This window comes from Mustela putorius, unplaced genomic scaffold, assembly GCF_011764305.1.
Source record: "Mustela putorius furo isolate JIRA1106 unplaced genomic scaffold, ASM1176430v1.1 tig00537350_pilon_pilon_pilon, whole genome shotgun sequence".
Taxonomy (NCBI): Eukaryota; Metazoa; Chordata; class Mammalia; order Carnivora; family Mustelidae; genus Mustela; species Mustela putorius.
In genome coordinates, this window is record NW_025422471.1 from 8959538 (window position 1) to 8971588 (window position 12051).

General features: G+C 38.1%; 1 protein-coding gene across 11 annotated transcripts in view; it reads left to right on the plus strand.

Annotated features, from left to right (window-relative positions):
- Positions 1-12051, plus strand: part of MCTP1 (multiple C2 and transmembrane domain containing 1) — a 526997-nt gene that overhangs the window by 234555 nt on the left and 280391 nt on the right. For all 11 annotated transcript variants that reach the window (XR_006605000.1, XM_045074455.1, XM_013044488.2 and 8 more), the window contains exon 2: positions 2890-3004. Coding sequence is in view for 10 of the 11 variants with exons in the window: in XM_045074455.1 (XP_044930390.1) it covers positions 2890-3004 (115 nt within the window). In the remaining variant the exon portion in view is untranslated. The remainder of the gene's footprint in view (positions 1-2889; positions 3005-12051) is intronic.

The window sequence follows — 12051 nt, forward strand, 5'->3', positions numbered from 1 at the left end:
GGAATTTATTTAAAGCAAGTCCGGGAAACAAGTCCCAGCTAACAAAGCCCAAATATAAGGGAGGGTCAGGTCAGGTAGAGATATCAGCCGGAATGCAGGGATGAGTCTGGTCAGGTGGAGACATCCAATCAGTAGGGCGGGCATACTGTCTCCCTAGCTACCAAGGAGTATGGGCCCCGCCTTTTGGGGGCCTTTTGGGGGCCAATTCTCACCAAGGTGATAGCCTAGTGCAAATGTCTACTATGGGGTGAATTGTAGTTCAATTGGCCACCTGTGTGTGACCCAGCATGATTGTGCAGCTTTCTCTGTGTATTGCAATCTCATTGGCCTCCTGTGTATGGCCAGGCTCAACCACATGGCCTTTGTTCTATAAAAGTTCTATAAAAACTTAGTCTGTGAGGCAGGGAGGGTTTGTCCTCTCCGTAAGGGGCGGCCCCGCCCAGTCTGTTTGATGGTCGGTTTGATTCTTGATGCTTGGTGGGTCCCTAACATTGGGGACCCAACACTATCTTCCCAGGTTGGCATCTTCTCTGTGGTGCAGTGAACAGTTGTCACTCTTGCCACTTACACTAGTTATAAGACACCCTACCATAATTCTGGAAATGTATATTAAAGGGTTTTTGTTCTCCAAGCTTGAAAATTAGTAACATCCAGTGTTAACTAGGATGGGGAAATACATGTCTTGTATATTTACAATAGTAGTGTGAACTATATAAATTTTTTTGGAAAAATTCATCCTGTCAGTGAAATAAAAGAAGTCCTTACAGTGGCAAGTACCAAAACCAGTTCACATGTTCATCCACAGAGCAATAATTGAAGAAATTATGGTACCCTCACATGTGGAAAATGAGGTACCTTGAACGAAAAACTAGATAGGTCTGAATATATTGATTAACAAAGTGCCTGTGACATTTTTAAATTCAATAACTTGTGACATCATAGGCAAAATATTAGTACTCTCTCTTTTTTAAGATTTTATTTACTTGACAGGTAGAGATCATAAGTAGGCAGAGAGGCAGGCAGAGAGAGAGCAGGGAAGCAGGCTTGCTGCTGAGCAAAGAGCCCCATGCGGGGCTCGATCCCAGGACCCTAGGATCATGACCTGAGCTTAAGGCAGAGGGTTAACCCACTGAGCCACCCAGGCGCCCCCAAGTACTATATTTTTAAAAGACAATAACTGCAAACTGAAAGAAAAATAAACCTACAGGTATCAGTGTTTATACAAGCCCTTCAAAAGTATGGAAGGATATACCCTAAATTGTTAGAATTGGTAACCCCAAGGAGGTGGGGCGAGCCAGTGTTTGAGGGGAGAGCAAGACTATCATCTCACCTTTATTCCTCTCTTGTCTCAAGGCCAGATCCAAATGAGGGGTAATAGGACTTAAAAGAAGAAGACAATTGGGAGATGGAATGGAGGTGGAAATGGAGTGGATGGGATGTGGCAACTTTTCACCTGTGGTGGAGAGGGAAATGAGGAAGTCAAGTAGAACTCATTGATTTCTAGCTGGAGCCACTGCGGGCACCGTGCTTTCATACATAGGAACAGGGGTATCATGAAGAGAAGTGAAATCTTTTTTATTGTTACCAGAGGAGAAATGAGGAGTTTGGGTTATCCGTCAAAGTTGTGCTACTTCTTATTTTAAATAATTGCTCCTATAGGAAAGCTTCTTACTTGGTCTTGAAGCATGGGGGAAAAACCTTGCTTTATAATTGTATTTCATATGAACTGTAGAAGAGCCAGACTGGCATCTATATTTTTACTTTATCCATGCATATTATTCCAAAACAAAAGAATATTTCTTTTTTTTTTTTTTTAGATTTTATTTATTTATTTGACAGAGAGAAAGAGATCACAAGTAGGCAGAACAGCAGTCGGCAGGGGGGGGGGGGGGGGGGGCGGGGAAGCAGGCTCCCTGCTGAGCAGAGAGCCCAATGCGGCCTGGATCCCAGGACCCTGGAATCATGACCTGAGCTGAAGGCAGAGGCTTAACCCACTGAGCTACCCAGGTGCCCCAAGAATATTTCTTTTTGAATTGGAAGAAAAATTATAGGAATGTAAAATCATGTCAAATGTGTAAAGAAAAGTCAGTTTTCCTGTTGTATTCAAAGTGGCATCGAGTATAAAATATGACCTATACAATTTTTGCTGTTTCTTTTGTGTTGTTTTAGTATAGTTATTCTCCTTGCAAGTATTTATTTAACTTAATGCTTGTAAATTAATAGTATATTGTTACAAAGATATTCTTTAGGGGCAGCCTTGCAAAAGTTTTTAGTTCTAGAAATAGCTTGTGCACTCTAATTCTACAGAAAGCAGCACTAGAAATTTAGCCCCACTGAGTATTTATTTCTTACAAATACTGTTGAAATGCTGGATACATTTATTTCTGTATAATTACATCATATTTTATGCTGGGATTGAAATAGTAGTGTGTAATCCATCAGTATGACCCTTTTGCATAGACAAATGAGTCAATACAGTTACCTGAATAAATCACTTTAATTTTCAGCTCACTTGTATGGAAATCAGCTGCTCTCGCATACCTTTATTCTCCATCCATTCATCACTGGTCGTATTTTTATTTCAGACACTATTCCTATGTATCTTCCTTAGTTGAATTATGTGGGGTTATCCATGGGGAATGTTTTTCATATTATATTTGTTATCTCGAATCTGAGTTAAAACAAGAATTCTTATAAGTACCATGTTTTTATTTTGACTCTAAAGAATTTCATGAATTTAAAAACTTTCAGAGAACTGGGTAATATACAAGATGATTCATTTTATTGACTAATTCTTCCAGTTTGAGAGAAACTATATATGGTCCCCCACTGGAGGAAATAGGAAAGAGATAATAAATTTAATATTTTGTAATATTTCTTGTTTTTCAGAAAATAAATACTGCTGGAACCAGTAATGCAGATGTCCCCCTGGCTGATCCCGGAATGTACCAATTGGACATTACATTAAGAAGGGGTCAAAGTTTAGCTGCCCGAGATCGAGGAGGTAAGAACATTAGAACAACATCACCTGGAAAGTTTTTGGCAAATTTTGCTTTCCTTATGGTTGCTTAAGTTCAAAGAAAAAATCAACTTTAACATTATAATTTTTAGAAGGTTGGGTTCACCAATAAGGTTTGAAGCTTTATTTGTCTCCTGAGACCATGGAGGAAGAGGTTATGATACAAATTCAAAAGCTCTGAACTGGTCATGACCCAAACAGTATGGTCCCTACCAAACTGTTGACAAATCAGACTCCATCTTATCTATTACCAGTGATATAATTGGTTAGTAGATGAGGCACATACTTGGAACCCTATCAGAAGTAAATCATTTGGCAGTGCCTGAAATGCTTGCTGTATAGATTTGCCGGTTAAATCTGCTGAAATTGCAGAATCCAGAGCAAACATTTTGCCAAAACTTTGGAGGTTCCCACCAGCGATTTTCTGAGTGTGGGTTGGAACTGGCAGTGGTCTCACAGTAGGTCTTTGTAGGCCATGATGGAAGAAGAGACAAGGAAAATACTCTCTAGTTTCTGGACTCCAAATCTCAAGGCAGTCTCCTGGTGAACTAGCCTTGGGCTACGTTAGGGATTCCTAGAACCCACATTGGAGGCAGCCCCAGGGGTGGATCAGAGGTGGACTGTGGAGCAGCCTGTTCACAGCTCAAAATATTCGCTATTCAGGATAGGAAGGCCTGAGGGCCCTAAGGGCCCACAATTTCATTCCAAAGGAAGATGAATTTGAGTGTAACTCCTCCAAGAAGGAAAGGAGGGAGCCCCTGAGCCTCTAACAGTTGTCAGACAACCTGAAAAGGGCTCCTGACCTCATGCAGTCTTGTTTTTCTGCTCCCACCCTATGTGACATCCACACTTCGGGTGCAGAAGGAACCAAATTAGGGTGACAGTTTAGAATTCTGTCTCTTGTCTCTACAAGAATAAAATGGAGAAAATAATTTAGTATAATAGTGGGGTTTTTTTAAGACTAGAAATTTTACAACTAATAGATTTAATTTTTGAATAAAAGCCAGTGAATGAAAGTGTCGAATGTCGAATTTTAACACATTTATTTTTCAAGAATAACCATCTGGTTAAGTAGCCGAAGACAAATTTTTATTGAATTGAACTGCATGTCTCAAAAACAGTTACAATTAGATTAGAGAAAGAAAATAATGATATTAACACAGTATTATTTTGTTGTATATATGTATACTACCTTTTTTAGTTTGAAGAGTATTCTTAATTACATTCTGTTGCATCATTTGATTTAAAACAGAATTAAATCAGCCATCAGGAGATCAAAATCTTAGTCCTAGATATGCCCTCCCAACAATGTTAAATATATATGCATATAATTATTTAATACATTGTTTGCAATTATAAAATACCTATCCATAGGAGAGGCGGTTAAATAAAATATGGTACATCCACATGATGAAATGTTACGCAGCTATAAAATAAAGAATAAGGAAAATCTCTAGGAATTAATATGACAAGAGTTATAGGGGGTGCCTGGGTGGCTCAGTTAATTAAGTCTCTAACTCTTTATTCTGTCTCAGGTCATGATCTCAGTGTCGAGGGACTGAGCCTCTCATCAAGCTCCTTGCTCGGCATGGAGTCTGCTTGAGATGGTCTCTCCTCTCCCCCTCTCCCTCAGCAACCCTCCAAAATAAATAAATAAATCTTTAAAAAGAAAAAAAAGAAAAGAGTCACAGGATATTATTAAGTGCCAAGGCAAAATACAAAAGATTATTGACAGTATGGAATGTAAGAAAGAAGGGAGTGTTATATCTGTCCATTTATTCAAAAAGAAATATTGGAAGTAAAATCCAGAAACTAATGACATTAATAACACACATAATGTAGGTAAGAACAGGTGTCAAGAATGAGAGATGGGAATGGGGTAAAAAGGAGGAAGAGATTTTTCTCTGAGTAAAACTTGTCTAGTTCTAATCCTTTAATTATGGCAATATTTCAGAACCAACTAACTAAATAACTAAGTAAATACCAATTAGAATGTAGGAGGAACCCAAAATTGATGGTAACTAAAACCATTCCTTAGGGGAATGAGGAATAAAACAACTAAGTGACCATGTAAAACAATATTTGAATTATATACCATAAAACTCAAAACAAAACAACAAAAAAAACCTCTATACATGATGTACTCTAGAGCATGACTATCAGTTGTGAAACTACTTAATGTGTATAATGGGACTGAACCAATTCATAAATATATTGTAGATGATGAGAGCCAGTTTCTCCACTGTTGGGAAAGAAGTTACAAACGTAGAACAAGGAATAGTTTTGAGGCACTGAACTGGGTTTGTGGGTGGGGAAATGGAGAAGGAAAGGAAAAATATCCGAGGCACCTACGGGAATGTCTGGTGGCCTCGTGAATGAGGGAGCACAAAAGAACTATTGAGATTAAAGAGTCATAGTACCTGGGAGCCATGTGGCTTTTGGAAAAAGGTGACTGTCAGCAGAAATATTTTTATAACTCTTGGAACTAGCATAAATTGTACTTTTATCATTTATTACATTGATGCCCTCACCTACTGCCCAGCAAAACCAAATGCCTATCCCCACTCTGTTCCATATCACCCTGGCATGGAATTAGGATGGGAAATCACTTGACCTTCACTGCCATAGCTAGAAGTGTTGTTTGAACTTCTCATCTCCAGAATCTTCCCTCATACATGATGGACATGGATTTGAGCTTAGCAGTCAAAACTGGCCATTATTTTTCCATTTTTATAACCTTTTTAACAGAACAACAAAGATGACTTCTAGAAATGCTACTGCCTCTTGCTAAGTTTATCATGTCTGCTTTAAGCAACCGTATGAACTAGAAACACATGATCTTAAAGAGACTGATGCACATAATTTCAAAGTCAAGCTCAACATTTTATTAGCTATGTGATTTGAAGTGTTATGTACAATCTCTCTGCTGCAATCATAAGGTTCCAGAGTTAGCAAATAAAAATACAGGGTGCCTCATTAAATTTAAATTTTGGATCAACAACACATTACTTTTAGTATAACTACATCTCAGCTGATCCACAGTACAAAGAATACAGATAATAATATTGTATTGTAACTATGTAATGTATTGCTACAATGACAACATGTGAGTTTATAAATTTATCAGAGTAACATGCCCAACTCCTCAAACTTACACAATATTACAACTCAACTTTATTTAATAAAAAAATAATTTAAAATTATCAAATAAATAAATATATTTCATGTACTATTTAAGACATAATTTACTAAAATGTTATATATTGTTTATCTGAAATTTCAATTTAACTGAGTTCCTTATCTTATCTGGCAGCCCTGTGACAATCACAATGTCTGGTTATTATTAGAAAAAACACCATTTATATTTTAATTGGATTAGGTTTTGGGGGACCATATTATAATCTATCACATTTGAATGTAATGCCCTGACATGATTATTTGCATTGTTAGAAAAGTAAGAGCGATCTGTGTACTTATGTCCGGTGATAGCAATTGCCTTTTACAATTTGATTTCTTGTAATTTGTACAGTGGAAGATGTATTAATTTCCTAGGGTTGCTTTAACAAATTAGTGCAAACTTGGTGGCTTAAAACAACAGAAATTTATTATCTCACAGCTCTGGAGACCAGGAGTCAAACAATCAAGATGTGTGGTAGGGCAACACTTCCTCTAGATGGTCTTGGGAAAAGTTCTTCCTGGACTCCACTAGTTTCTCTTGAGCCCAGACATTCCTGGTGTGGCAGCATCACTCTGACCCTGTTTCCATCCTCACAGGGCATTTCCCTCTGTCTCTCCACACCTCCAGTCTCTAACCCTTTCTTTCATAAGGACAGTTGTTGGATTTAGTGTTTTTACCCTAAATCCAGGATGATCTTATCTCAAGATTCATACCGGCAGTACACCTACAAAGACCCTATTTCCAAATAAGGTCACATTCTCAGGCACGGGGTTAGGACTTAGATGTATCTTGGGGAGAACCCAAGTCATTCCACTACAGAGGACAACTGATTCTCTTCAAATATTAGGAACAAATTTAAATAATCAAAGAAGTGATCCATGTCTTATGTCATTTAAAGAAGGTCTTGGGGGGCGCCTGGGTGGCTCAGTGGGTTAAAGTCTCTGCCTTCAACTCAGGTCATGATCCCAGAGTCTTGGGATCAAGCCCCGCATCAGGCTCTCTGCTCAGCAGGGAGCCTGCTTCCTCCTCTCTGCCTGCCTCTCTGCCTACTTGTGATCTCTGTCTGTCAAGTAAATAAGTAAAATCTTAAAAAAAAAAATTAAAGAAGGTCTTAGAAGTAAACTATGGTGTTTAACATTTGAATGAGAATTAGATGGTCAGCAGGGGGAAAAAAAGTGATCTATGTGAATTGTTTATTGTGACTCTATCTATAACCATGTTAGAAGTCCCTATGCTGAGTAGAGTTAGAGAATTCCAGTCACTCTACTCTTGAATGTGATGTGTCACCGCCAAAGGAAACCTTCCGAGTGCTCGGAGAACAATGTTTCCAGGCTGGAGTAAGAATTCTAGAAACCTGGGGATGGGAAAGATCTAGAAGGTTTTCCCCTGCAAGCTTCACTTGCCTCGCAGTTTAGTGAAACCTCCCTAACCGAGACCTTGTATCAGTAACAGCAGTTAACAGACAGCCAGTTCTGAGGAAATGATTGGAAAGCATTTTTTTTCCAAAATAAATTCAATTTTACAAAACTGAAACACATTTTGTATTCTAAGTATAAACAAGCCCTTTTCAAGTTGGAGGACCTGCCAGCAATTTTGTCATTAGATGTAATTTATGAGAAGTTTTCAAGAGAGTTAGTCTCTGAGTGTGAATTATACCTCAGGGACAATATTTGGTGTTTACATATATTTCCTCTCATCTTCACAGGATTTGGCTATAAGGGCAGCCGCCACCCCAACACATTCACCCACCTTTTGGTGTTCAGGATTCTCTGGTTTTGGCCCTTAGGAATTCCCTCTATGGTAGAATGGCCATACATTCTGGTTTTCTTGGGGACAGTGGGTTTTTTTTTTTTTTTTAACTGTTAACTGACATAATTCTTAATAGTGGGTCATTTCACTCTCAAAAGGGTACCCATTCTAGAGACATACTATATATACTGATGCTTCCTAGAAAAAATTTCTAGTCCATTAAAGTTGATCAGAAAATGAAGTGCTGTGAGCGTCCCTTTTTTTTTTCCCAGAATGCAATTTGTATCATCAGAAGAAGGCTTATCTCTGAGCAGATTTTGAGATACTATTTTGGCAGCTCCTTCTTTAGATTTACAGTTTTAAGGAGCTATTTTGATCAAGAAAGGGTCTATCATGTTACCTTCTTGTGCTAAGATGGTGAATTGAATATGTTTTTAGTTGATTTTTTTTTTTGCATTTTTTACAAATGGTGGAATCAGGTATAGCTTGTTTTACCCAATACAGACACAATCATATATATACCTGTTAATTGTCATTCCTCTCACCAGTTTCCTACTGTTGGGGAATTTTTTAAAAATCACAGCAGCTCAGAGTTTTAATAACAGTTATTTTACATAGTCTATGGTCTGAAGTAAAGCTTGATATATACATACACAAGTACATATATACATACATATATATGCGCATACACACACACACACACACACACACACACACACATATAGATCAGTTAGCTTCTGCAGAACACATGTATTCTGTCCTGTTTTTCCTGTCTTATTTTCATAGGTGCAAAAAACATCATTCATTGACATGCAAAGATTCCCTTGCTACATGTTAATATAACTAAAGCCATACAATTACTGAACCCTGACAGTGAACTTCTACCTGAGATTTTGTAAATGACTCCAGGACTTCACCACCTTCCTAGAAAGATTTTAACACTGGTTGTTAACACTCCATTTATTCTGAGCCAGAGCGAAGAGTCTAGTAGCTCTTCCCCAGGTGGTCTGTAGCACTGTATACACCAGGCTGTTCCTTCCTTCAAAATTCCCATGGTTGGCCAAGAAGTGGCATTCTTTACCAAATGAAAATCTGAAACTCTTTAAGCCACACAGCCACGACTGCACCCATCTCTGGAAAAGACTCTGAAGATAATGTTTCTGTACATGAAATACAGTCATATCACATGTAACTAAATAATATCTACTTTTAAATGTGCTATTTCTTATATTATTACGCCTACAGATTTACTTTGCTTAATTATATTTAGATAGGAAGAAGGATCAATTCTTATTGGTTTTTTTGCAAGTAACTGCATGTCACAAAAAGTAAAAGGACCCAGGAAAGGCAGTGTGTACAATATATGACGTTGTTCTCAGGAGTCTATCCACAAGGTCAATCAATATGCATCATATTTCCCTCAGAATCTGCAGAGACTTTGCCAATGGTGGGTTTTTTGGAAATCTGATTTGATTTTCTATAGATGAATTTGATTTAAAATAAACATAATTTAATTCAACATCTGTTAACAAAAGATGATTTTAAGCTTAAGTCATTTTAAAAATGGGTCTCTGAGTTCCATTTATTAGACATTGTCCTTAATTCACCAGAGGTTAATTAGCTCATATTCATAGTTTTCCATATTTAGACTTCTTATAAATTATGTTCCTTCTTGATATTAGAATAAAGGAAATTTAATGTGTTCCTGCATTTTGATGTATTGTGCCCATAGAGAAAAATATTCTCAGGAATTTAGTTATATAGTCCCTGAAATTGAATCATATGTAATAATCAAAATTATCCTTTCCACAAATTTTGAAATGTCAAATTGGCAAAACACCCTAATTAAGAATGAGTTTACATTTTTGGTACAACTGTTTGGTATTGCCAAAACTTACAAGGTTATAGACCCATTGAATAAGATTATTTAAAAAGAGGAATTTATTCTAATTAACACTAATTTAGTCTTCTAAATGTGGGGTTGAGTGGAGCCGACTAAAGGCCTTATATAAAATAAGCCACTAAAAAGAATACCAATATTTGAAACCGTGTCTGTTCATTTCCCCAAGATCCTATTTCTTCTGTTGCTGATCTAGGTAACCTACCTGATAATCTGCTTTTATAAAATCATCTGTCTTTGGAGCAAAATAGTTCTGGAAATCCCAAATTTTAAGTCCCTTGGCACATTGATGAGGTATTCACTCATGGTGGCAGTTTCAGCTTACACTTAGGAACCTGTACCCATGGGCTGATTCTGAGCAGTGTCAATAGTCATCTCTGTCAAGATCTGGGACTTACTGTATAATTTTTCCAGAAGACATGATGTCTAGTCTTAAGCTTACAGTAGGTACCTTGAGACAAGCATGAGGGGAGAACAGAGGCCACCTATTGATGACACAATGAATACTTGTGATGAGTTTATTATAGAAACCAATCATCTCAGTATAGAAGATAGTAGAATCCCCTGCTTGAAGTGATGACATAAGCAATTGGGGATAACTATCATTTAGGTGATGGATTACCCTGAGGGGGAAAATGTATTACGTACAATGAAGACATTGGCAAATCTCCAAAGTCTTACAAGCAGTACAGTAGTGTGTGCACCAAAATCAAATCCAGTTGATAAAAGCATTTTAAAACTACAAATAAAATCTTCCTCGAGGTAAATTTATTGACATCCATTGTGTCATGTGCATGACTATGAACATGCTTCCCCTTATCCCAATAGGGCATGTAATAGCATATTGAAGAATAATACTTAATCATCTATACAAAATTGGCCTTGGCTAAGTCCCTATCCCAGAAGAACAATATCACACACCCAATATGACCCTTAGGTTTAACCGAACATCAGCCTCACAGGACTATCCAAGGCCATACTTGATACCTCTTCAGAAAGATACAGGACAGGGACCACAACTCAACAGCAGGATGGCACAGCTATCCCTTGTTGCAGTCCACGTGGCAACCCCCACATGCCCATCTGGGAGCTGTCTTCCTTGGCCCTTCAGGTGACAAGGTGCAGATGAAAGAAGACAGGATCACACTAAGCCAGTGTGAGAACCACTCTGGTATAAATGCCTCATTTCTCACAGGAGCCGGTATCTCTTATAACTACTTCATAGATGTAGCTTTTCTTTTCTTTTTTTTTTTTTTTTAAGATTTTATTTATTTGAGAGAGAGAGAGCATGAGCCTTGGCAGGGTTGGGGGAGGTAGGCAGAGGGCAAAGGACAAGCAGACTACCCACTGAGCAGGGAACCCAACTAGGGGCTCAGTCCCTGGACCCTGAGATCACTGCCCAACTGAGGCAGATGCTTAATTGACTGAGCGGACCAGGTGCTCCCTCGACATAGCTATTTGTCGACATGCCTCGTTCCAAGAGTCATTGCACACAGGGAAGCCAAAAGATCGAGCTTCCTGTCACGTGTTTCTTCTCCTCCCACTCCAGATGAAATTCGCCAACCAGGAGATCATTTTTTACGTTTGCTGCCTAGGAACATAGTTGACATACCATCTCTTCAGTTTAACAGAGAACTAGAGTAGCCTTGAGGTCATATTCTCAAGAAGAAGGAGCAAGCATTGGGAAAGTTAAGCAGAGTATTCCAGTTGTGCCTAAGTGTATCAGACAGTTCCTCCTTGCTCGTAAGTGCCACAGGAAGAGGTTCAAGGCGATGTAATTCCAAGCCTTTAGAGCTACCTACGAGTTGTTTAGGAAGCACCAGAGTCAATATTTAAAAAATGCCTTTTCAGTTTTATAAGTCTGAATTTAAGACCTGACCCTGGAGAACAGCAAAATCAAAAGAATCTCTGGTCAGGCATAGAAGTACTCAGAAAAGTTGAGAAGTAGATATAGCCTCGCCTATGTTATTAACCAAAGTCACAGCCCTTTATAGCAACCGTAACAACAAAGGTAGAAAAGAAATCGTTCAGCTGTCTTAAGTTGTCTAGATATGACCACCCCTTACTACTCTTTCTGTTTTCTTGTTTTTTTTTTTTTTTTCAACAATTGACCATGGTCATAAAATACTCAAAAGCAGAATAAAAGCAGACCCTTTTTGAGAGGATGTGTTCAGTTTGGGTGAGGCAAAACCTTCCATTTATCCA